This window comes from Lampris incognitus, chromosome 2, assembly GCF_029633865.1.
Source record: "Lampris incognitus isolate fLamInc1 chromosome 2, fLamInc1.hap2, whole genome shotgun sequence".
Classification (NCBI taxonomy): Eukaryota; Metazoa; Chordata; class Actinopteri; order Lampriformes; family Lampridae; genus Lampris; species Lampris incognitus.
The window spans coordinates 114,196,084-114,222,728 of record NC_079212.1 but is presented as its reverse complement, the minus strand read 5'-3'; the positions used below and the strand labels follow the sequence as shown (position 1 = coordinate 114,222,728).

At 41.2% G+C, this 26,645-nt stretch overlaps 2 protein-coding genes across 4 annotated transcripts in view; one reads left to right on the top strand and one right to left on the bottom strand.

Moving 5' to 3' along the window:
• Positions 1-26,645, top strand: part of cpne5b (copine Vb) — a 273,515-nt gene that overhangs the window by 158,496 nt on the left and 88,374 nt on the right. For all 3 annotated transcript variants that reach the window (XM_056272953.1, XM_056272955.1, XM_056272954.1), the window contains one exon: positions 15,656-15,719. In XM_056272953.1, the coding sequence (XP_056128928.1) occupies positions 15,656-15,719 (64 nt within the window). The remainder of the gene's footprint in view (positions 1-15,655; positions 15,720-26,645) is intronic.
• Positions 11,638-13,344, bottom strand: si:ch211-113p18.3 (uncharacterized). The gene is made up of 2 exons (XM_056272956.1): positions 12,906-13,344; positions 11,638-12,100 (listed from the first exon to the last, which is right to left on the bottom strand). The coding sequence occupies exons 1-2, from the start codon at positions 13,261-13,263 to the stop codon at positions 12,054-12,056; spliced, it is 405 nt and encodes a 134-aa protein (XP_056128931.1). The 5' UTR covers positions 13,264-13,344; the 3' UTR covers positions 11,638-12,053.

Here is a 26,645-nt window from a genome sequence, read left to right as displayed (position 1 = left end):
ACCCACATCCGGCTCCCCACCTGCAGACACAACCAGTTGTGTCTGTAGGAACGTCCAGCCAAGCCGGAGGTAACATGGGGATTTGAACTGGCGATCCCTGTGTTGGCAGGCAAAAGAATAGACCACTATGCTACCTGGACGCCCTGAGATATCAAATAATACATGGCCACAGTATTAGTATTTGAGTTGTAAGTGGTGTGTATGCAACTGTAGAAAATATGAGTGATCAGCAGTGCTTTGTATTCCAGTAAGAACTTAAAATCAGAACAGCCTATGTTTGTGTCAGTTGGCATTGGACATTTTGAATTGTTTTGATGCTGTAAATGTAAGAGTCTAGTCTTTTATTATCTTCTCTTGGTGGCACAGTGGCCCATTGGTTAGCACTGTTGCCTCACAGCGAGAAGGTCCTGGGTTTGAACCCCAGGTCATCCTTGGTCCTTTCTCTGTGGAGTTTGCATGTTCTCCCCATGTCTGCATGGGTTTCCTCTGGGTGCTTTGGTTTCCTCTCACCATCAAAAAGACATGCATGTTAGGGCTAATACTCCTTCCTGTGCCCCTGATCAAGGCAATGGAAAGAAGAACTGGAGTTGGTCCCCGGGTCCTGCAGCTGCCCACTGCTCCTCTACAATAGGATGGGTTAAATGCAGAGAACACATTCATTCAAATAATACAATTTGTTGTACGGTACGGTGACAAAATAAATTAGCTTTCTTCTTTCTTCTTAAAATATTTGCTTTTTAAAGGCCTTTGTTTTAAGATGTTAAAATATTACCTTGGAACATTAAAATAAACAAATTTTTTCTAGTTTTTTTTCTGCAAATATATCCCCATTTGGACCTTATGTCATACAATATAGCATCGGTACCTAAGCACGTGTTACGATCAACAAGGGGAACCCAAACGCAGAGAGAAGATGCACTTATGACCTCTGATGTTCTCCTGATTTCCTGTTAAATGCACTTATTGTAAGTCACTTTGGATGAAAGCGTCGGCTAAATGACTGTAATGTAATGTAACACGGACTCGGAGCAGAATTAATGAGAAGAGGTTTATTAGCGGTTCTCAGGGAGTGGGGGTGAATGGAGGTGAGGATTATGGCAGGGGAAAGCAGAGGGAGGCTGGTGGCTGGTGAAGCAAGGCAGAGCAAGGATGAAGGCAGGGTTGAGAGCGTGGCAGGATGACTGATTTGCAGGCAGAGAGATGAACAGGGAAACAGACAGGCATGCAATGATCCTGTGACGCAGGGAAACAGGGATTAGTTCAGTGATAAAAAATAACACATGAGTAAAGCTTAGAATACACAATTCTCTGTGGCCTGGGAATGTGCTCTACCACACTGGCTGAAACAACGATCTGGTGATGATTGGCTGAACAACCAGGGTCAATATACTGCTGAGTTGATGAATAGATGGATTGCAGGTGTGCAGGCTAAATGGCAACCAGGGAGCTGGGGGAATGAGAGGAGTGCCACCTCCACAACACAAACACACATAGAGAGAGACAGACAGACAGACGGGAGCACACAAGACACGGGGAAAGGGAAACACAAGGAATAAACTGGAGGCATGGCCGTGACCGTGACAGCATGAATGTCCTAATGTCCACAATGTCCTTAGCATTCCAATGATCATGTGAATGTCATAAAAACTGATTTCTGAAATAACTTACGTTCATATAGGACAAAACAGTGATGTGGATGAAAATGACTTTGCCTTAAATGTTTTTTCTTGGCAAAGACAGAAATGTGGCAATGGATTATTACTTTACATCTCTCTTTCAGTCATCACCAGAATGACTGTGTCTGCACCCGCTTCGAATGTTATCACTTGATTGAATGGGTGTTATCAGTGGTTATCAGCCTCATAGATATGGGTTAGAAGGGGCCTGCTACACCTAATGGTAGGTCCAGAAGGCCATTATCATCTATTCACATGGTTGATCACTGATACGAATACAAGAAGACTCTAGATCCAGTCCAAGAGGAATCCTACTCACCACTAATTCTGTGGAGCCTGTGTCCATGTCATGTGACTGTCAAGTTTCTGTCTGTGAAAAGAAGAAAAAAAAATGGCTGACATTCCTTTTATTCTCAGTGGAAAATGCAATATTTGAATATAGTTTTGGCATTAAAATGCATTTTGATAATATTTCTCATGAGTAATGTGTGTTTTATTTTCATAATCTTTGTTCAGTGAGTGTATAGATCCTTTTACAGTTGGTAAACAGTGATCATGTGATTTAGTATGCGTATGCATTTTGGCAGCAAAAAAATTGATTTTATTATTTGCAACCATACAGTTGTATGCTATAAGCTCTTATTTATGCTACAGTATAACTTCTATTTATTATGATAGCCACTTATGTATTTATCTTGACTCGTTTTTTGCTTGTAGCCACAATCTTCGCCTGTTTGCATTGAACGGATTTTTCCCCGATGGAATGAGGTAGAAATTAATACCTTTAGTTTTGCTAGACCTGTTCTGGCAACCCACAACACAACAAGATGAGATTTTAAAAGTTTAAATATCAATCAATCAAAAATCCACTTGCACTCTGCATTGATTGGAGATGGAGAAGTTGCCTCTTTTGCTGCCAAAATGTGTGCGCATACTATGCGTAACGTAGGTCATAAAAGGGTCTATATGTTCTTTAGTTTGTTAGTTATGAAGATTCTTTCAGGTCTCACCAGAAAATTGTTGGAATGCAATGTTTCCGACATTGAACACAATCCCAAAACGTGTTTCTAAAATACTTGCTAAAATATCCTAAATAAATCAACAATATCTAATTGTTAAATGGGTAAAATTAAGTTTGACCCTATTTGACAGTGCCTTCACTGACTACATCCATATGGATATAGTCACATAGTAGCTGAAGTCAAGAGCTCTCTATAACAGTTGGCCGCATGTCTGTGGCCCCTTCTATTGCTGAATGACAAGCCTTCCAGCATGCACTAAGGTCAAGGTTTAGAGGTCAATATTTCAAAGCAGGAGCCATTTACAATCTTCAGATGGACATAATATTACTCTACAGGTCAAGACCTTTCTAATGATTTATTTGGTTTAGTCCTATGACAGTTTTAATTGTAACATTTCATGGACACAGCCTTGGCACAGGCTTGTTTTTGTTGTTGTTTTGTTTTGTTTTGTTTTGTCTGTTTCTGTGGAAATAGTGACAAACATCAATTAAGGTAATTATTTTTGACTAATTTACAAACAAACTAGTAATTTTGGCCTACTCTTAAGCTTGTTTCCCTGAAGAAATTCAGGCCCCATACCTGTAGTAATTACCTTAGATGGTCAGCAGGATTGTAATATGTAAAGGTGACTTATTTTAAAAACAACAAACACAAACAAACTAACTATTTAACTAACTTAACTAACTAACTAACTCACTCACTCACTCACTCACTCACTCACTCACTCACTCACTCACTCACTCACTCACTCACTCACTCACTCACTCACTCACTCACTCACTCACTCACTCTCATTTCATGTATTGGGCCTCCAAAGGGCTCAGCCTTAGTACAAGCCTGGTGTCAGAGAGGCTCAATATATGAAATGAAAGTTATTTTGTTTGTTTGTTTAGTCACATTTACATACTGCAATTCTGCTAACCATCCAGGGTATTACTACAGGTATGCCTGTGGCTCTCTTGCCGGTAAAATATCTGCCCCCCCCCCCCTCCACCACTGCCTGATAATCCCTCCGATCTTCTCAGTTACTATAATGACACACTGTCCTCCTGTCTTAAATCAGCTGGTCCCCATTAAAACCAAAATAGTCTCAGTCACACACTCAACTCCTTGGTATACTCCTGAACTCCATCAAATGAAATCCCATAAGCACCAGCTCAAAAGACTCTGCAAGAAAACTGGTTTAACTGTGCATCTCCAAGCCCACACAGACTACCTTCAACAATGAAAAGACACTCTCATCACAGCCCGGTCCACCTACTACTCACACCTCATACACTCTGGCTCCACCAACCCTGAGGCTCTCTTTTCCACAATAAACAAACTTCTCAAACCCAGTGACATTACCTTCGATTCCTTTACAGTTAACAAGTGCAACTCTTTCCTTTCACTTTTCCAAACTAAAATTGACACCATCTACAGCAACCTGGCCACCTCCCCCGCCCTCTCCAACCCCTCCCCTTACCACTGAGCCCCTATTAAAGTTTTCCCCTGTGTCCCCAATGGAGCTGTCCAACCTTACGGTAGGAATGAGAAGCTCCACTTGTCTTCTGGATCCCATCCCATCCAATCTTGTTAAGGACTGTCTCCTAGCTATCTCCTTACTCATTACAGAAATCACTAACTCCTCCTTCAGCTCTGGTTCAGTCCCCCATACGCTTAAACTTACTGCTGTCACCCCCATCCTCAGAAAACCTGGACTCAAACCTGACATCATGAGCAATTTCTGTCCTGTCTCCAATCTCCCCTTTCTGTCAAAAATACAGGAATGTTTTGTTACCTCCCAACTCAAAGCTCACCTTATTTCGAACGACCTGTTCAAACCATTTCAATCTGGTTTCCACTCACAACACAGCACAGTAACAGCCCTTCTTAAAAACACCATTGACCTCCTCCTCTCCTCAGACTGTGGCCACCTCAGCATTCTCATCCTTCTCAACCTCATTGCAGCTTATGACACCATCAATCACACCATTCTTCTGTCCCACCCTGAATCCTCCATCAACATCACTGGTACTGCTCTCTCGTGGCTAAAGCCATAGCTCACAATCAGCATCAACAACTGCACCTCCTTCACCGCTCCTCTGTCCCAAAGCAACCCCCAGGGTTCAGTGCTTGGTCCTCTCCTGTTCATCCTTTTCACACTCCCCCTTGGTAACATCATACATTGTCATGGTCTCTACTTCCACTGCTATACCGATGACATCCAGCGCTACAAATTCATTAAATCCATCATCACTTCAACTTACTCCAGTCTGACCAACTGCCTCACTGAAATTATATCATGCATGCAAGCCAACTTCCTCAAACTAAATTGTGATAAATCTGACATGATCATCATTGGTCCCAAATCCCTAACCAATACCACTCTCAACTTCTACCTCACCATCGTTAACTCCATTCTGTCTCCCTTCCCACACATCCGCAACCTTGGAATAATTTTCAACAGCAACCTTTCCGCTGAACACCACATCAATTGAATTCTTTGTTTTTTAACCAGTGGTAAATGGAGTGTCTGTCTGTCTCAGAAAGTCTCAGTGTGTGTGTGAGCATACACACATTTTAACATGTGATTTTGATGTGAGATAATACTCTCACAGCTTCCTGTGTCATACTGCCGTTGAGTGCCATTGATCCATTGTGCGGATATAAGTCTGGTCACACAGACTTATTTCTGAACAATGGATCATTGGCACTTTTTAACTCTCTGGATTAAAGGCCTCCATCAAAACACTCTCTCTCTCTCTCTCTCTCTCTCTCTCTCTCTCTCTCTCTCTCTCTCTCTCTCTCTCTCTGACACACACACACACACACACACACACACACACACTGCACATGTGCCCTATCACACACCACCCTCTGCAACAGCTTTCACACAGCTGCACAGCTAGAAAGCACCATCTCAAGTGATGGATCCTCACATGTTATAAGAGAAAAAAGTGAATGTCTGTCAGATGAGAAGGAATAAACAACAGGTTTAAGATATTCCTCCTCTAAAACATGAATAGCTGAAATAACTTCAACTTCGTTGATAGGAGAATATACTGTAAGCTATTAAGATGTAGGTAGCTGATAATTTTCAATAGCTAAGGGTGTGTCTACTACCCTGAACTGGTTTGACTTGGCTGTATCAGTGAATCTGGATCCAAGACAGTTCCATAGAGATTGAGGTGGTGTCAAGTGGGTTGATAGATGATTGAGCATTTCCTGATCAATTTCAAGGGCCATTCAGACCTTTGAGGGTCATCCTTTTCTCTTCTTTAATAAACAGCATCTAAATTACAGGTTTGGGGTGTTGTATTATATGAATTTTATCATTTGCTAATGAGCCCAGCTTACCGATTAACACACAAAAGCCACTGGAAAAAGAACAAAGCAGGCGGGTATGAAAAATTATGGAAAAATAAATTGAGTCTCTCATTGCAGATACAGCCAAATTCCCTTAATTAACTTATTAATTTTGCTGTGGCAGAACTCACTGCCGAATGACAGAAGCAAAGCAGGTGTGGGCTTGGCTGGTCCTTGGATGGGTGACCTCCCGGGAAAACTGAGTTGTTGCTGGAAGTGGTGTTGTTGGGCCAGTAGGGGGCAGTCTTCCCTCTGGTCCTAATTAAAAACACACCAAAAAAAAAAACAACAAAAGAAAAGTCCCAATGCCCCAGTGAAGTGACGGGGACACTGTACTGTGGCCCTGTCGCACTACATGCTGTATATGTATCTCCACATACTGTGGATATGCTGTCCTTTGGATGAGAAAAAAGGGGGGGTCCTGACTCACTGTGGTCATTAAAAATCCCATGGCACTTATCACAAAGAGTAGGGGGTCCCCTGGTGTCTTGGCAAAATTCCACCTGGCTCACTCCATCTGGCCATCTAATCATTCCCCTGTGTAATTGGCTCAATGATTCCTTCCTCTCCACCTCAGATGTGTGGTGAGCATTCTGGCGCAAAATGGCTGCCATGCATCACCCGTGTGGGTGCTACACATTGGTTGAGGTGAGGTGAGGTTGAGGTGTCTCCCCTTCACTGTGAAGCGCTTTGGGTGTCTAGATAAAGTGCCATTTAAAAGTAATCCATTATCATTATTATTAGTATCAATCAGATGTCACCGGTGTCAGAGAGGACACCATGGTGAACAGCTGCAATGGGATGGCATGTAACACAAGTTATGCTGATGTCATTATGACTTGATTTGAAGTGATGAGCAAGTGTATGATCTCTGATACAAATGTATCATTTATTCGATTGTTGAGCAGTCCTTTGTATTTGAAAACTAATTTAAGAGATGCTAGACAACAAAGTTGTAGATTTCTGAATATACTTTCTTTGAAAGGTGTCTTTAATGAGAGTGAGGAGTGGGTTAGAGGATTTGTGGGGCTGATTGTGGTAGGTAAGTAAGTATGGTTTTATTTATATAGCACTTTTAAAAACACACAGTGACAAAGTGCTTTACACCCAATACATAAAATACGAGTAAATACAGAAAATACATTGAATGAATATAAAACATGGCACAGGGAGTAACAGACCAAGCTAAAAACAAGTCAAAACAGAAGGCAGGGATGGGGAGCTATAAGAAGGCTTACCTGAAAAGATGGGTTTTTAGAAGCTGCTTAAAACAGTCCAAAGATTCAGTAAATCTAATAGATTGGGCACGATTATTCCAGAGGCTTGGGGCTAAAACCGCAAAGGTGTAGTCACCTTTTATTTTGCAGTTTGAGTGGGGGATGGATAAAAGCCTGAGGATTGGAGTGGTCGGGAAATAGAATGAGGAATGAGAAGGTCAGAAATGTAACTGGGCGCAAGATCATGTCAATAAGATCTTATAGATTATTCTGAATTTTATGGGAAGCCAATGGAGGGATGCAAGAATAAGGGTAATATGGGACCTACGGCTAGTTTTAGTTAGTAGTCTAGCAGCTGAACAAAGTGGCAAAGTTCTCAGGACCAATTAAGAGAACTTCAGTTTGTCAGGGTTTAGATGGAGGAAATAAAGGTACAGGTACATCCAGTCTTTGGTGGCAGCTAAGCAATCATAGAGGGAGGACAGTTGATTCGGGTTATTGGGTTTAGTATGATATGTCTTGAAAGTGACTAAACAAATGACCCAGAGAAAGCATGTATAAAAAGAAGAGGACAAGGACAGACCCCTGAAGGACTCCACACAGTAGGGGAGCTGACAAGGATACATGATTATTAATACAAACATTAAAATATATATTAGTCAGATAAGAGTGAAACCAATCTAACACTGTACCAGAAATGCCAACCCAGTTCTCCAACCTATCAAGCAAGATGTCGTGATCGATGGTGTCAAAGGCAGCGGTTAAATCTAGGAGAATAAGAATATTCACCGTTATCAGCATGCATAAGAATGTCATTGGACACTCTTAGTAACAAAGTCTCAGTACTATACTTGTGACAAAAGCCGGATTGAAAGTTATTGAAAACGTTATAACCCTCAGTCAGCTGCAGGATTTGGTCAGTACCAATTTTTCTCAAGGATTTGGATAAAAAATAAAGTTTGGAAATCAGTCTATAATTCTCTACCTTTGCTGGATCAAGAGAGGGTTTTTTGAGGACAGGCTGAACACAGGCAATTTGAAAATAGTCAGTTAGGTACCCGGATGTGAGTGAGCAGTTGATGATAGAGAGCAGGCTGGGACCTAAGCCAGGGAGGATGGATTTTAAAACTTTTATCAGAACAATATCGCAGGGACTGGAGGAGGGGGTGCATAAGGGCTACAGTATTTACAAGGAACTGCAGAGAAACGGGAGCAAATTCCGACATTAAAATCAGACAGCTGCAGGGGGGGGCAGTGGCAGTAAAATTGGACCTTAGACCATCGATCTTGTCAACAAAGAAAGACAAGACATTTTCACAGTCATTTGCAGAACAGGCAGAAATGGTAGGAAGAGAGGGATTCACAAGCTGATTGATAGTACTAAACAGAAACCTTGGGTTATGTTTATTACTATCCATCAAGTCAGACAAGTAAGCAGTTCTCGAATCTTTAATAGCTTGATTCAGATTTGATAATGATGCCTTCATATAGAGTTCATGAACGTCAAGTAGCTTTTTTCCATCTGCGTTCAGCCTTCCTATAGTCCCTTCGTTTTTTTTTTTTTTTACAGATGACTTCATTGGTTCAAGGGGTTGTGTTAATAACTGGGACAGCCCTGGAAGTATATGGAGCCAAAATATCAAGGGCAGGTTTACACAAATCATTAAACCTAACTTGGCCATTAATGTTGACGAAGTGAGGAGGGCAGCTGGCCAGACTGGAAATGTAATTAGAAAACATGGCTGCTGACTGCTTGTTAAAGATGCGAGAGTGAATTATACATTTCTGATGTGTTTTAGTAGGCGGTAAAGAAGCAACAAAGCATTTCTGGTCAGAGACAATATCAATCTTATTCAGGGAATTAAGAGAGATATTCAGGGTGAAAACTAAATCAAGGGTGTGCCCACGGTTATGTATGGGGCCAGTGACATGCTGCACAAGCTTAAAAGATTTAGAAATCTTGAAAAAAAAATCTATGACAAATGACTTACAATGGTTATCAGTATGAATGTTAAAATCACCAACTATAGTAGCCCTATAAAATTTAAGAACAAGAGAGGATAATGCCTCAGAGAATTTATTAAGAAAACATAGAATAATTGGGGGGTCGATAAATGGTTATACAGTAAATTGGGTTATCACACACAATTTTAAAAGTTAAGGTTTCAAAACTGTTAAAGGAACCAGAGAATCAGAGGTCCAAACCCAATATTTGATCCCAGTCTGGCCCTGCTGAAGAGCTGCTTGCTCACAAACTGTATGGAGTTCTCAGCCAAAACAGTGCAAGCTGTAGAAGGGACCTTCTTGCCAGAGATCAATAGCACCCGATGGGCAAACAATATGATTATGGCAATTTAATTGTGGCTTACAATGAACTGACTAACTATCGGAAATTGTTTAAAGTTGAAAATGAAACATAATTTCTATCTAGTTCTCCTGCATAGTAAATAGAATAGAATAGAATGGTAATCAAAGTGTGCATTGAGCTTGCATCTCTTATTACACGCTATAATGTAATAACATTATAATCCATGAATCAAGGTAGAGGAATGAATGTGTCTCTCATTACAGCCCTGCATCAAACACACACATGAACAAATATACACACACAGTCAAATAAAGAGAAGAAGCACATCTCTTTAAATGTGACACAAAGCACAGACTTGATGAATGAGCCAATTACCACCCTTTCCTTATGGCTGCAATAAACTTTAGGGTCCTCATGTCAGGGAAAGTGAATACCACACACACACACACACACACACACACACACACACACACACACACACACACACACACACACACACACACACACACACACACACACACACACACACACTTTAACTTTGTGTCACTAGACAACAAGCTACTCTAAAATTAAATTCAAATGGCATGGGAAATCTTTGGTGCTGCCCTATCCACCTTATTCTTAGCCCCCATGATACCTTGCGTGAATTATGGGCGCAACTTCCGGCGCGTCCTGTCACTGAACCGGAACCGGCGTTTTCCACTGTAACAGTACGCTAACCGTCTTTCTTAGAGCGATTTGTACGGCATTTCATTCATTCATGAAGATCTGGCCAGCCAAATTAGCTAATGATGTGGGAACACAACCTCACGGAGCTCAAATAGGGTGAATTAAGAATATCTTTGTTGTCTGTAATAGATGGTTGGGAAGATGACGTGAAGAAGTGGCCTCGTAGCATGTATGGTAGCATTTTCAGCTATTTTGTTGAGTCCGTTGCCTGTGATGGTAAGGTTGTAGCTCCACTCAGTAATCACAATGAAGCAAGTCTTGGATAGGAACGGGGTTTATTCTTCGGGAACAGGCCAACCCGTGAGACTGGGTTGAGAGCAAATTAAAATTAAAATAAATAAATACATAAATAAAATACATACATGTACGTCAATTCTCAATAACTGCACATATAGTTAGCACATTAGCAAATTAGCTAGCACAACAGACAATTAGCAACACATAACGTTACCTTGTCAACTGCTTAGTACTGAGAGGGGCTAAATTCTTCACTTCGTCTGGTCTCCGTCTAGATTATCTTCTTTCCTCAGGTCTTACAGGTAAGTATACAATTAAATCTTCTTGTTATCTTAACTTGTCTTCCTCTTAATTAGCTTTGTCTTGTGTGCTGCTATTTTCTTGTTGTCGCTGTTAGTGCTATTATTTTTGGCGCTTGATATCGAGGTGCTACATTCTTAAATTGCCGGTAACAATAGAGCCGCGGAGATTAGTTCCGCCCTCCGTACTACAATATACAGGTGAGAAGTAGGAACCAAAATTATAATGCAGAAAACAAAACTAAAAACTTAACTGACACTGTCTGCAGTTACAAAGGTGATGAGCAGTTTAAAAAGTTCTGAGGCATGTCTGTGAATGTTCTCATTCATCCAGGTCATGGTTATCCAAGAGTTGAATCAAGTGCAACTGGATATATACCTGGATATATATACCTGGATATATACCAGGTCCAGTTGCACTTGATTCAACTCCTTTGGATAAGTTCTGAGGCGTACCAATATCTACACAGCAATAAAGTCAGCCGGGTGTTATTCAAGGATGTTGGAAACGACCTTGTCTACCTAAAAGCAGACATAGAGCCGAGTCAGAGCCTGCACGTATCTCATCATAAGGCTTGGGTGCTATCATCAGTGACAGGTGACATACAGACAGCGGTTTGCTCATGTATTACAGGACCAGGACGCTCTTGTAGTCATGCAACAGCAATTCTGTAGAAGATCATTAAAGTAATGACATGAAAACACATGAAAAATGTAATTTTATTGTGATATTTTTACAAATAAATCTACTGAACCAAAAATTGTACTGTACTTCAATTAATCCACTGCTTAATATGATGTTGTTGTTGTTGTTGTGGCACAAAACATCAAATCTCACAACTAACTATGTACATTTAGTCAAGTATTGTGCTTGAGTACAGTTTTGAGGTACTTATACATTACTTGAGTATTTACATTTTACATTTTATTCTGTCTAAGTTTCATTAGTATCAACAGGATTTGGTCTACAACTGGCATTGATGAGATATGGGGGCAAAACCTTGTAAGCAAGACACAAGAGTGTTGATCTCTAGCAATGGAATCCCTGTGTACAGCAGGCAGTCTGCATCATCTTTCAGTGTAACATCTGCAACAGACAGCGACCTCTCGGGGGATGGTGTTGTTGTCAAGCCATATGTGATGGTTGCTCCTTTGGAGTAGCTGTAGTCCTCAGTTGCTGGGTCTGCCCACTGTGTTTGGGCATCATGAAAAGTCTTTTAAATAGGACCTGGCTCCTCAGAAACCTCCATCTCACCAGACTCACCTGTAGTTAATGCATAAAGTGCATATTTAGGTCACAACATTTTTTTAACTTTTTCATTTAAGCTTTATTTCTATAGGTAATCCCGTTGAGACAACGGGATCCTATTTTCAAGAAAGACCTGCCCTGGAACAAACAAACAATACAATACAACACTGAGTTACAGGCACGTTGGTCAGTACAAAACACAAAAAACATGAGATGTATTCCTTCAGTAGTTATCAGTTCAAGCAGATGGAAAAGTACACAAAGATGGACAGAAATTAAATGTACACAAATGTAAAGTACAATGTTCGGATTAACATGAATTAATGATTAGTTTATGATATAATTTGTGAAGGATCTGGAAAGGCAAATAATAACAAATTAGGGCTACTTTAAATAAACAATTTTAAACACTGCGTTACTTGTAGCTGTTGTCAGACTATTCTTTACTGCAAATAAGCACTCTAAACCAAGTGGTGTTGTATGGGGGACTAGGGTTGGCTAATCAGACTCTAACTTGCACACAGACATCAGGATACATGGCCTAGGTTTAATATTTTCAAAATAAATATTCTGTATCTGTTGGTTAAAACAGGGAATGAAATTAGCACCTGCCAAATAAAGGGTAACATTAAATGTCCGTGGCAAGTAAAAATTTCAGGTCACCTGCCTGTCACCATGGCAGACAGGTTTTTCTTATACTAATGATATTTTTAAAAACAATGCTTAAGTTAAGAATAGTCAGGGATAGTCAGATTCTGAAAACTGAAAAAAACGTGGTGTAAAAAAAGCTAGCAAACTAGTCGACATCACATTAACTTACCTGTTGTTGTGACATGGTGAGTCCTGATGAGCCGGCAGCTCTTCTTCTCAGGTGGCCTCTCGTAACCCAGAGAAGGTGTTGGGTAAGGGTTATCCAGCATTGGCTTCTTATCAACAAAGTGAGATGAGCAAATATAAAGAGTTTGAGGGAGCTTTTTTAAGTTTAAGCTCTTTATCCAATTTCCGTTTGCCTTGTCGTCTTGTGGGAGGCGATGGAAATTGTACCATCGCTGACAGGAACAGTCTGATTTAGTTTCAGGTTTATGATCGAAGGGCTCCCATTTAAGCCACTCATTAAGTGTCGTCTGTTGTACGTACAACCACGAACAGCACATGTTGTCCCCGAGCTCCATAACCATATTTTATATGAAGGTTAGCAACTTCTATCATCTTTTTTTAAACACGAACAGCAATCGCTAACACTTCTTCAGCCAAATCTGTCGCCGGTCTGTGGTACTGCTTCCGCCAAACACCGGAAGTATTACCGACAATTTTTTACCCAGTGACGACCCCCCCCCCAGGAAACTTGTGGATAACAAAGGTCAAATTAATGGAAGTGGAGGGGATTTCTAGGGAAGACCTCCAGAGACTTCCTTGTATTGGTTCAATTTTATTTTCTAACACACAAAAATAGTCTGATTGGCGGCCAGCAAATCTCTATCCAGATCTCTTATATTGATGTGTGGGGTGGACTTTTGTTGATTAATGATCTTAAAGTGAGCAATTCTTTGCCTTGTAGATTTTCATTTTGCATCAAGTAATATACTTTTACTGTTTCAAAGGCCTTTTATTAAAACCAGTTTTATTAAAACCAGGGGTAAACAGTTTAAATGAATCATTTGTTTTTCATTAGTTTTTTTTATTTTAATTTTTACTTAGAACTAACAGTGAATGCACAGAATTGTATGAGAAAAAGAGAGTTACTGAAAGTTATATGAATTGTTCTACTGAGTGAGTGAGTGAGTGTTTACTTTTCATGGTGTCCTCATTATATCAATATGATTTCCCAAAGATTTCCTTCAAATCTACCCTGTCACCTCTTCCCAGACTTGAGGACTAATGAGATTTAGTCTTGTCTGAAAGGCCAAAACTTAAATTTTCATTCTCTCTCTCTCTCTCTCTAGATATATATAGAGAGAGACAGAGACATGGGTAAAGGTAAAAACGAAACAAGTGAAATTGTAAGTCAAACAATGATATTCGTGATGGAAACGATTGAGGTGCTGAACGGTAGAGGACAGCAGAGAGGGTGAGAGCCATAGAAGTGTGGTATGACCTACTCGGTCTGTGTATTCTAGCTATCTCGTTTGCTCTGGATTTGCACTATGACTGACATTTGAAGACTGTAAACACTAAACATTTTCAGTGATAGCTACTTATCATGACACGTCCGGGCGGCACAGTGACCCAGTGGTTCACGCTTTCGCCTCACAGCAAGAAGGTCCTGGGTTCAAACCCTGGGGTTCTCCAACCTTAGGGGTCATCCCAGGTCATCCTCTGTGTGGAGTTTGCATGTTCTCCCCATGTCTGCGGTGGGTTTTCTCTGGGTGCTCCGGTTTCCCCCATCATCAAAAAGACATGCATGTTAGGGTTTATACTCCTGTCTGTGCCCCTGACCGAGGCAATGAAAAGACAAACTGGAGTTGGTCCTGCCCATTGCTCCTAGCTACTGGGATGGGTTCAAAAATCAAAATCAAACATTCAAAAAAAGAGTTAAAAAATGTTTTGGCTCATAGCATGCACTGTGGAGGACATTTTCTTGTGCGGTCATGGCAGAGCAATAATGAGTAAGATGCCACATTAAAGGACAAACTGTCTGGAGGTTTACCTCCCATACATGGACCATTGCTTTGTAGAATTCACAGACTCGGCCTCTTGAAATGTGTGGTAAGGATTTTGGGTGGGGGGTTGAAATAGGATTTAGCTAAACCCACGCAATTTCAAGGGCCCTTCTAATTCTGTAATCGTGCAGCCTTCTCTCTCGTTTGAAAAACAGTCCATAAAATTTACAGGCCTGACACTACTGTCTGGAGTCTGTTTATAATTTAAAAACTACCAATTTAGTGTCCTCAAGCAGATGATTGTAAAGTTGTATTGCTAAAGTAAGATCTCTCTTTGTTCTAGCTTACACCTTGGTGTGGCCAAGAGATCAAGAAGCTAAAGCTTGAATTAGATTATCAAATTCCTCAGTTGAGGTGGTGAGACTGACTTCTTTGTTGTGAACAAACAGGGATATGATGGATTGGTTTGTCTTGAAACATGTACTAAGGTCAGATATCCCATCATTTGATTCAATGTGACTATACTCATCCTGGAGTAGAAATTGTGGTGTAAACTTTACATAGCTCTTTTCTTTTTTCATTTAACTGGATTACTATTCATGATACCGCTGATAGCATGTAACTATAGAGTGAAGTATTTGTAATACATTTATCGTAGTGTAACTCTCGTGGCTTATTAATTTTGACTCTCTTCATGACGAAAGCTGTAAAGATATGTTCGTTAGACTGTATGTCACACTTTCTATGACTAAAATGAACGTCCTTCCTTCTCTAACATGACATCCTCTCTCCTTTTTGGGAAAACCAGTGAAACAAGGAGTCAGAATTACAGACAATTACTTTGCCTTCTCTAAGGATTCCAACACATTGGTGACCTTTAGAGATTAATCAAAAACGAGGGAGGGATCAATAGAAAAGATCTTTTCATGTCTTTACTGGGCTTTTCTTGTCTTCTGTCGTTCTTCCACAGAGGGATCCCAGGGAAGAAATGTGGCACCATTATTCTATCTGCAGAGGAGCTGAGCAATTGTCGAGTGAGTACACAGTGATCATAGTGATCTTCCCTGCCAGATGGGCGATGACAAGGATGTCCATCTTTCTTAAAGACATAGTGAGGACTGCAAAGAAAGAGACATAACAACGTCAAAGAGCAGGGGCATAGAGATGAGACACTTCCTGTTAAGTTTACAGTTTTTACTAACACCTTTCAGCAGTACATGGAAAGGTTTAGGTGAAAACTGTGATTTAGTTTTGGTGTTTTTAGATGTAGTTTTTAGAAGGGTTCTCGCTCATCATTCACTCTCTCTTTCTTTGGAAAAAAAGAAGCGCAGAATGCCGCCACACTAAACAGATAGAGGGAACACACTCATTATTTTCACATACACATAAAGCAGGACATGAATCTTATTTTTTTTTCTGTAATTTTTTTTTTGTCTCTCTCATTTACAAGACATGAACACACATTTTAGCCTCATAATATGAGAGAGAAGAGCTTCCATCACTGTGTGGAATGGCCCATGTCTAATGAAATGGCAGGGAACAGTGATGGGATGAATGCAGACTATTCCCTTACCTCTTCGCCACGCTCCCAAACTCCCAGATTAGGAAGGAATAGTGAGAAGCAAGGGAGGGCAGCATCTATTAGAGTGGGAAATATTGAGAGAAAAGGAGGCACAAAGAGATAATGAGTTGCAGAAAAAGAGACTGGCATAACCACAATGAAAGAATATGGAAAAAAGGATGTGCTAAAGAGAAGAGACAAAGTGTATGTGTGTAGAGAGAGAGAGGTGGAGAAAGAAGGAGAGATAGTGACACAGAGACTATGGAGTATTGCATTAACATGTGGTGTGTACCAGCTCTCAAGAGAACCCTTATTGATTATAAGTTGAGACTGAATGCTGGTTAATTAAAATTCAGCTTTGTCTGCCCTTATCCTTTAAAATTAGTGGTACTCCCCCCTGCTCTCTCCCTCATTCCTTCAGTTTCCCTGATGCTTTCTGACATACATTAAAGCTTTATTTTTTTTGTGGCTCCCCCCCCCTTTTCTCCCAAATTGCACCCGGCAAATTACCCCACTCGCCCGAGCCTTCCTCGTTGCTGCTCCACCTCCTCTGCTGAGACAGAAAGGGCTGCAGGCTACCACATGCCTCCTCCGTTACATGTGGAGTCACCAGCCACTTCTTTTCACCTGACAGTGAGAAGTTGCACCAGGGGGATGTAGCACGTGGGAGGATCACACTATTCTCCCCAGTTCCCCCTCCCCCCTGAACAGGCGCCCCAACTGACCAGAGGAGGCACTAGTGCAGTGACCAGGGCACATACCCACATCCGGTTTCCCACCCGCAGACATGGCCAATTGTGTCTGTAGGACTCCCGACCAAGCCTGAGGTAACACAGGGATTCGAACCGGTGATCCCTGTGTTGGTAGGCAATGGAATAGACCGCTATGCTACTCGGACACCAACATTGAACTTTGCAACGCAAATCCTTCTGCGTCAGCCCCTTACACTCGTAGTACAACCAGAAAATGTTAAAGCATAAAATATGTGAAACTTGTATCGTAGTTGATCCATGCAAAAGTTATTTTTTTCAGCAAATTGCCTAATTACACTAATGTTGTTCATGTGAAGCAGCCATTCCATGCTGGGCTTGTTGATTTTTAGGGTTAGGGTTACAACCACAAGCGACCGGCGGGGTAGGGTAGATGCAAATCGGTCATGTTCACACGCATCTTCATTGTAGAGCAACCAATAGGAACGCCCTCTCCCTGAAATGACCAGTGATTGGCTAAAATCTTCTGTCCCAGGCTAGATTTTTTTTAAAGCCTGAATACAGAGCCAAGAAGAGGTACAGATGTCTAGTTTTCTCTCAGACCACTTGAATTACAATATACTGAAAGGTTATTATGCAATCTTTGCCCAATGATGACATAAAAAAACTACCTACCCCAGCTTTAACTCTCAACCCTACATAAAGGCATGCTCACATGTACATGAATGCTTTTTTCTGTTCACTGTTCTCTCTCTTTCTCTCTCTCTCTCTCTCTCTCTCTCTCTCTCTCTCTCTCTCTCTCTCTCTCTCTCTCTCTCTCTCTCTCTTCTCTCTCTCTCTCTCTCTCTCTCTCTCTCTCTCTCTCTCACACACACACACACACACACACAAACACGCGTGCATGCGCAGACACCTCTCTCGCACCCTCTTACTTTTTTTCTTCCCTTTTACCTAAAAAACTCTGACTTACTGTCACCATTTCAGACTTTATTAAGCTAGTATATTCCTCAGGTGTTTATGGCTCTCGAGCTGCTTGTAAGTTAGATGGAAAACAGCCCTCGGCAGTTTATCCAGGCAAGCAATCACCTTTTTGAAGGTTCACATAAGTGTGTAATCACAGGAGATCATGTGGTACTAATATCTATTGTAAATCTGGGTGTGATCTCAAACACATGTACCCACACATATAAGCACACATCGGAGAACTGGTGATAACAGTAAACCCTCCTTTTTTTTACCTCCTACTCCCTCTCCTACCTTTCTTATCACTACTTCCTCAAACTAGATTTAATTGAATCCCCTTGCTACACACACGATTGCACAAATACTCCCCCTTTCTTCCATTTGTCAAATTTTTAGTTTATCTCAAGAGACACTACTACTACTACTACTACTACTACTACTTCTGGCTGCTCCCGTTAGGGGTCGCCACAGTGGACCTATTCCACTCGTTCCTAATCCTGTCCCTCTTTGTCACTCCCAATGAAAATCTTAGCATCTTCGACTCTGCCACCTCCAGCTCCGCCTCCTGTCTTTTTGCCAGTGCCACTGTCTCCAAACCATATAACATAGCTGGTCTCAGTACCATCTTGTAAACCTTCCCTTAACTCTTGCTGGTACCCTTCTGTCGCAAATCACTCCCGACACTTCTCCACCCACTCCACCCTGCAAGCACTCTCTTCTTCACCTCTCTTCTCCACTCCCCGTTACTTTGGACAGTTGACCCCAAGTATTTCTTTATCTCAAAAGACACAAAGACACAAAATTGACATGTTTGTTTTAGTTCATAAAGTAACAGTTAATGGACAGACCTCATGTTCTCTTATAAGTAAATGGAGGTCTACAATCATCTTTGAACAGACAAAAAGGAAAAAGGCAATCATATAGGAGGGACTTTGTATTAAATTCAATTTTACATTTTGGACATTTAGTTGATCCTGGGTTCAAGCCCCGGGGTTGTCCAACCTTGGGGGTCATCCCGGGGCATCCTCTGTGTGGGGTTTACATGTTCTCCCCGTGTCTGCGTGGATTTCCTCCAGGTGCTCCTTTTCCCTCCCACAGTCCAAAGACGTGTAGGTCAGGTCAATCGGCCATACTAAATTGTCCCCTAGAGGGGTGTGTGTGTGTGTGTGTGTGTGTGTGTGTGTGTGTGTGTGTGTGTGTGTGTGTGTGTGTGTGTGTGTGTGTGTGTGTGTGTGTGTGTGTGTGTGAGTGAGTGTGTGTGTGTGTGTGAGAGTGTGTGAGAGTGAGAGAGAGATGGCCTGGCGGCCTGTCCAGGGTATTTCCCCGCCTGCCGCCCAATGCCTGCTGGGATAGGCTCCAGCAACCCTGAGGGCAGCATAAGCAGTTTGGGGGATGGATGGATGGACATTTAGCTGATGCGCCTCTCCAGAACATTAGTCCTATATGCTTGACATCCAAAATCCAATTATAACAGGTAAATGACAGGAAGAGGTGTAAGGGTCAGAGGCCCCCAGAGAGATTCTTGTAACTGCAGAACGATCACAATCAGAGAGCTGCTCAGAGGAGGAATAAAAAGGTAATGAGAAAGGTTGAAATGATATGTAGTGGATGAACTTAGTATGTTACAAATGCCCCCTCTATTGCTTTAGGAAAGAAGTTGTTTTTTTTTTTGTTTCTGAGTAATTGTGTGTGAAAAACAGTGTTACAAAAAATGTGTTATGTGTATACTGAGGTATTTATAAGTACATTTGTATGACTTACATTACATCTCAACTACGTTCCCTCTTTTTTCTCCCTTAGTCTGTTTTGTGCTGCTACAGCGTGTGCACGCACACATACACACACCCCCACACAGTTTCTCTTCTTCTGTTAGCGCCATACCTCCATTGTTACCTTGAGGGTGTGCCTGTGTCTCCACCTATTTAAATATTGATACTCTGATTCTCTCCATATTAGCCATTGGCTGTTGATCCCAGGCTTTAATGAGAGTGTGTTCGTGCTCTTCAGTGTTAATGAAGCGGGAACAGATGCATATTTAATATCTCCAACACATTCCATCCCCGTAAACACCTTTACATGCCTTTCAGCCCTGCAGAGGTTTCCTGATGTACTTCATCTGTTCACTTGTTCAGACAGCTGCTGCACTGCCAAGTGCTGCCTGTTGAACAGCCACTAACACCTAACAGATCAACACTTGTATGCCATCACCTAAAGCTGCAATCCTGAAGATTTACATTTACTGATTTGCATATAGATTTACAAACATCCATTTTTGATATTTTCACTCACTTTTGCGCTTCAGCTTAATCCGCAATTAAAACCATAAAAGCTTTTGTACTTTTTGTTACCACAGCAGTAACAATGTAGGTAGAAGCAAGGTTTAAAGAAGCTAAGCTCGTGGCTAACAAGCAGATATGGCAGACCATGGTCATAGAAGAAATTCACAGTACCTGCCTTTTAATCAAAAGTACAAACGATAAAATCAGTATCGGGGGTCAGCCATGGTTTTGGTTGGCAGTGGGAAAGGCGCTGACATAAAAACACTTTAGACTCGGTTACATTACGAAAGGATGTCTAGGATTTGTAGTGGTCCAACACCAGCGCGATTGTCAATATCACCATAGGCGTCAGTAAGTTATTAAACAAAAAGAGCAATCCATAGGACTATTAACCAACTCGCCCATTCAGATAACAGTTGTGCAAAGGTTTTAATCTCAGAATGCGAAGGAAGTTTCATTTGAGAATATTCTAATTCTGTAAGGCTGAACTGAGTTCTCTAACATGCAAATGTGCAAGCGATGTCATGCTAGGATAACACTTCTATAACAACTCTAACTCTCGCTGTATGCTTTTGTTGGCTGGACCGGAGCATCAGGCTAGCCCTACAAATGCGAATGTCACTGATTGACTGATTCCTTTTTTCCACCAAAGTTAGCACGTATATGTGGGGTTTTTTTAAACGCGGGAAAAACCGCTAAAAATATGCGATTTACTCCTTTCCTATTGCCAACAGTTAAGTATGCCTTTCTGTTTTATTTGTTGTTTTGTTTTTTCCTTGGTGTATCACACTGACATCACGAAAGTGCTGGGAAAGGGGTGAAATTTAGCATGTCTACGCAGATTTCATGTTTCCATCACTGCTGATAAATACCTATAACTACTGCAGTCATTTGTCGTGGAACTGAATGCCAATTGTAATCTTTCCCACTAAAGACAAAAGTGACATGTTACTGGGTGTTAGTGGGTTTTTTATTGTCCGGTGGGAAAGGGGCTTGACTGACTGACTGACTGACTGACTGACTGACTGACTGACTGACTGACTGACTGACTGACTGATTGAGTGACTGACTGATCATGTTTAGAGGGACTGAGTGATCAGTTTGACACGATTGGGCCACTGGATCAGGTGACCAACAACATCACTGAAGTTACACAATTGGTCGGCTGAAAGACATGAGGGAGCGCGCACGGTTAAGGCACCCCAAATAACAACCACTCTGACATAACACTCACTGAAGAATTCACAAAAGGATTGCACGGCTTTTGTGGCCGTTAAAGCTGCACAAATAAGACAAAAACAGATTGTATAATTCTCAAAGCAAATGCAAAGGGTGAAATGCACCCCTAACTGTGCTGCCAAGCAAATAGCTTCTCAGTGCTCTGGTGCTGTTTGCATGTATTTACATTAGGTAATATGCATACATTTTGCCAAAATTGGCCCCTTTCTCTGCAAATGAGCCTCCTTGCAAAACACCAGTGCTATAACCACACGCAGTTAGAGTGAACATTATTGGTGTCTTAAGAGAGTTGGTGGTAAGTGATGCCCAGACTTTACAGTGATCATGGCAGCAGTGATTGTAGCCAAGCGAAGCCATCATCATGGCAGGTGTGCTTGTGAGCGAATATTTCACAGGAGAATATCACCTTTTGATTAAATTGAAACTGAAATCATTCGCAGATACAGATTGCCAGGTCAAAATATTCTTGCTATGCTTGATGACATCAGGGATGACACTGAACCTGTCTACTGCGGTCTTGGCGCAAAGCCACCATTTATACTTTTCCACATGGATAATTGCAATCAGACGCAAAATAAGGGCAAATTGCACTCAGCCGCAAAACTTTGTGGGTGTCTTTGAGCTGTAATGTCATTAGTGCAATATTGTTTGTGAATCGGACCTTGAGACGAGGCAGATAGCGGTTGCAGGTGATATGCAATTCATGGTGCCATCAGCAGCCGCAATACATTCTTTGTGAATTCTCCTGTCAATACAGAGTGAGTCTTAGAAAAATGAGACATCCGCAGATAGAAACAGATGAAAAAGTAGAGGGAGTTAACAGATAATTAGTATAGTTATAATTACAATTAAATTAAGTTCTTCAAAACAAACATCCCAAGATATGAGTGGAAAGTATTGTTCTTGCAACTGCATTTATAACCTTTTTTTTTTTTTTTTTTTTTTTTACTCTAACATAGCTTAACCATGTCATGTGATATGTTACTTCAGAACACGTTAACAACAAATATTACTGGGAACACAACAGAAAATTGCAGATTAATATTTAATATCCAGGATTTCACATTATAGACACTACCACTGACAATCCCTGTAACAAATTTGCCACAATTTTGAACATTGGCCATACACAGTCCAGCCATATACTAGGTTTTGACCAAGTCTTGTTTTAACTGCACAAAATTTGGAGAATGGACTGTCACCCCACTGACGGCAGAATTTTTTATTTCGGCCAATAGCTGTATAAGCTTTTTTTTTAAATTTTTTTAGGAGAGCTAAAAGCGATCCTTTCTGCAAGAAGGGTATGTTTCAAAATTTGGTATACTCAACTAAAAGGGTTTTAAAATATGTCGCACAATTATGCTCACACTATATTTTGTGACTGTTGTAAAGTCTATTTTTCTTCAGTTGTAAACTCAAAGGTATAGACATACTGTAATGAGTGGTTTAAAATAGTAAGGCAACACAAGCTGACATCTGTTCAAGCGTCTTTAGTGAATGATTTTGCACAGAACAGTAGGCTGGGTCCAGCATTACAGCAGTTTTGTCAAGTCAACATAGAACAACCTGTAAAATAACAAAAGTAAGGGCATAGACAAACATGTAAAGTTCGTCAGTGGACACAGCTATAACACATCATTGTCATATAGACCTATCAACTTTTTTAAATGATAGGGGTGGGTGATTGAAAATGACAAATATAGAATTGATCTGTTACAGGGCATCAAAACTATGGACTCCCTCCACCTTGTTTATTCTTTTTTTTTTCTTTCCCTGTATTGCTGATCCAGGGCAGCATGGTGGCACAGTGGTTAGCACAGTTGCCTCACAGCAACAGAGTCCTGGGTTCGAGCCCCTGGGTAGTCCGACCTTGGGGGTTGTCCCGGGTCGTCCTCTGTGTGGAGTTTACATGTTCTCCCCGTGTCTGTGTGGGTTTCCTCCGGGTTCTCCGGTTTCCTCCAACAGTCCAAAGACTTGTAGGTCAGGTGAATTGGCCGTACTAAATTGCCCCCTGGTATGTGTGTGTGTGTGTATGTGTGTGTGTGTATGTATGTATGTATGTCAGCCCTGTGTGATGGCCTGACGGCCTGTCCAGGGTGTCTCCCCGCCTGCCGCCCAGTGACTGCTGGGATAGGCTCCAGCATGCCTGTGACCCTGAGAGCAGGATAAGCGGTTCGGATAATGGATGGATGGATGGATGCTGATCCATTTCCTTCAACAAGTAAATATGGTGACACTGATTTTACTTTATTTTCTACTGCAGCCTGGGGCTGCAAAGGACATGATGATATTAGTTACACTACCGTTCAAAAGTTTGGGATCACCCAAACAATTTCGTGTTTTCCATGAAAAGTCACACTTATTCACCACCATATGTTGTGAAATGAATAGAAAATAGAGTCAAGACATTGACAAGGTTAGAAGTAATGATTTGTATTTGAAATAAGATTTTTTTTACATCAAACTTTGCTTTCGTCAAAGAATCCTCCATTTGCAGCAATTACAGCATTGCAGACCTTTGGCATTCTAGCTGTTAATTTGTTGAGGTAATCTGGAGAAATTGCACCCCACGCTTCCAGAAGCAGCTCCCACAAGTTGGATTGGTTGGATGGGCACTTCTTTGAGCAGATTGAGTTTCTGGAGCATCACATTTGTGGGGTCAATTAAACGCTCAAAATGGCCAGAAAAAGAGAACTTTCATCTGAAACTCGACAGTCTATTCTTGTTCTTAGAAATGAAGGCTATTCCATGTGAGAAATTGCTAAGAAATTGAAGATTTCCTACACCGGTGTGTACTACTCCCTTCAGAGGACAGCACAAACAGGCTCTAACAGGTACTATTTAATGAAGATGCCAGTTGGGGACCTGTGAGGCGTCTGTTTCTCAAACTAGAGACTCTAATGTACTTATCTTCTTGCTCAGTTGTGCAACGCGGCCTCCCACTTCTTTTTCTACTCTGGTTAGAGCCTGTTTGTGCTGTCCTCTGAAGGGAGTAGTACACACCGGTGTAGGAAATCTTCAATTTCTTAGCAATTTCTCGCATGGAATAGCCTTCATTTCTAAGAACAAGAATAGACTGTTAAGTTTCAGATGAAAGTTCTCTTTTTCTGGCCATTTTGAGCGTTTAATTGACCCCACAAATGTGATGCTCCAGAAACTCAATCTGCTCAAAGAAGTGCCCATCCAACCAATCCAACTTGTGGGAGCTGCTTCTGGAAGCGTGGGGTGCAATTTCTCCAGATTACCTCAACAAATTAACAGCTAGAATGCCAAAGGTCTGCAATGCTGTAATTGCTGCAAATGGAGGATTCTTTGACGAAAGCAAAGTTTGATGTAAAAAAAATCTTATTTCAAATACAAATCATTATTTCTAACCTTGTCAATGTCTTGACTCTATTTTCTATTCATTTCACAACATATGGTGGTGAATAAGTGTGACTTTTCATGGAAAACACAAAATTGTTTGGGTGATCCCAAACTTTTGAACGGTAGTGTATATAATAGAACAAATGCATAAGTAATTTCACCTGGTCAGTTTTTTTTTTCGTTTTTTTTTTTAAATTCATTTCAATGCTATGCTAATAACATGCTGGAAGAGTTCACTGTGCATGTATGTTTGTCTTCCCTATCGGTCCTGGTTCTGTTTGTATATGTGATTGTTATATACCCACGCTTGCCCTTGTTAGTGTGCACAAAGCCCATGTGTGTATTGTACATATGTAAGAATATGGTTGTTTTTGTGTGTGTGCAAAACAGCCTAGAGCTAAAAAAAAAAAAGAGGCAGTTTTCTCTGTTACAATTTGCTACTTTGCTGCTGTTAGCTGCCTGCTGCTCAATGACTGGGGGCTAGGTTGTAACCCTGATATTCTTATACACAAAGACATTGGTGCAGTGAAATGGGGCATAAGGGAGACTGTGAGACAGAGAAGATGGATGTTATCATAAACAGTAGAGAGTAACACTTTAAGGTTTTTGAAGTTTGTGTGTGCTGCAAACCCTGTCTCAATGACATTAAGTATGTTCCAGGGAGGATACTGCAGAGGGCTGTTCTCACTGTGGACTGCATGCTTACTTATTTAATAAAGTCTTCTGTTTTGGAATAAATCTAACAGTGCTTATAATAACTGCAGCCCTTTTTGAGGCAGTCTGCTACGGACAGAAATTTTGTTTAAAACAAAACTTTTTATTTGGGCTTGTGGGTGTGTTCCAGTTTTCAGTCCAAATGATATTTTTTCCTTTACCTATTCAAAAAGGGAAAAGTTAATTAGGTGCATAGTGTGTACCGGCTTGTGCCTCCTGCTAACTAAAAATCAAGCCCACGCCTTTCTTCCCCGACGAAATTGGAAATACAAAGTACAAAGTTTTCTCTTAAGACAGCTTTTAATTGCAAGCTGTGTGATCGCTGTCTCTCTTTCTCACTCTGTCACTCTCTATCTCTCTCTCTCTCACACACACACACACTCGCTGTCTCTCTTTCTCACTCTGTCACTCTCTATCTCTCTCTCTCTCTCACACACACACACACACACACACACACACACACACACACACACACACACACACAGGTAACCACCGGTCTGTCCCCAGTTTGGAACAGCAACCCCCCCCCCCACACACACACACACACATGCACACAGATCAGAACTAGATTCAGGACTAGAATGAGGGAGATAGAGAAAGCAAAATAACTATGTCACAGCATATTGCTGCCTTACCATGCTTCGAAAAAAATGTGTGCATATTAGAGAGACAGCCATATTAAAAGAATAAGAAAGTGTGTGCTTGTGTGTGCGGGTGTAAGTGAGAAAAATATATTGAAGAGCACTGAAGATTGATCTTCAATGCCAAAGAAATAAAAAATAGCAGGCATTTTGTGTGTGTGTGTGTGTGTGTGTGTGTGTGTTTGTGTTAGGGTGAGAGCAGGAGTACTGATAAAGTCCTCCTTGCCACTGGAGTGAAATGGCTGTGGTACAGCTCAAGGCTATGTCAGAGGGAAGTGTGTTAGTAAATGTTATGTATGGTGCCTGGTTGTCTGTGATAATGAAACTGAGAAACCAATGTGGTAACCCCAAACACACACACACAAACTTAAAGAGAAATCAAAATAGTCACATGCTTGTGAAATGTGCTCCTAATTACTTACACACTGACTCACATGCAAGCCATCTTTCACAAACTCACATGCTTGTTCTCCTAATTTGCTACTCG

Bases quoted from the DNA above. Each gene is read 5' to 3' on its own strand.
- si:ch211-113p18.3 (XM_056272956.1), bottom strand. From the start codon at position 13,263: ATGGTTATGGAGCTCGGGGACAACATGTGCTGTTCGTGGTTGTACGTA. The intron at 12,101-12,905 runs GTAAGTTAATGT...CATTAACTACAG, and splicing joins TCACCATGTCACAACAACAG to GTGAGTCTGGTGAGATGGAG.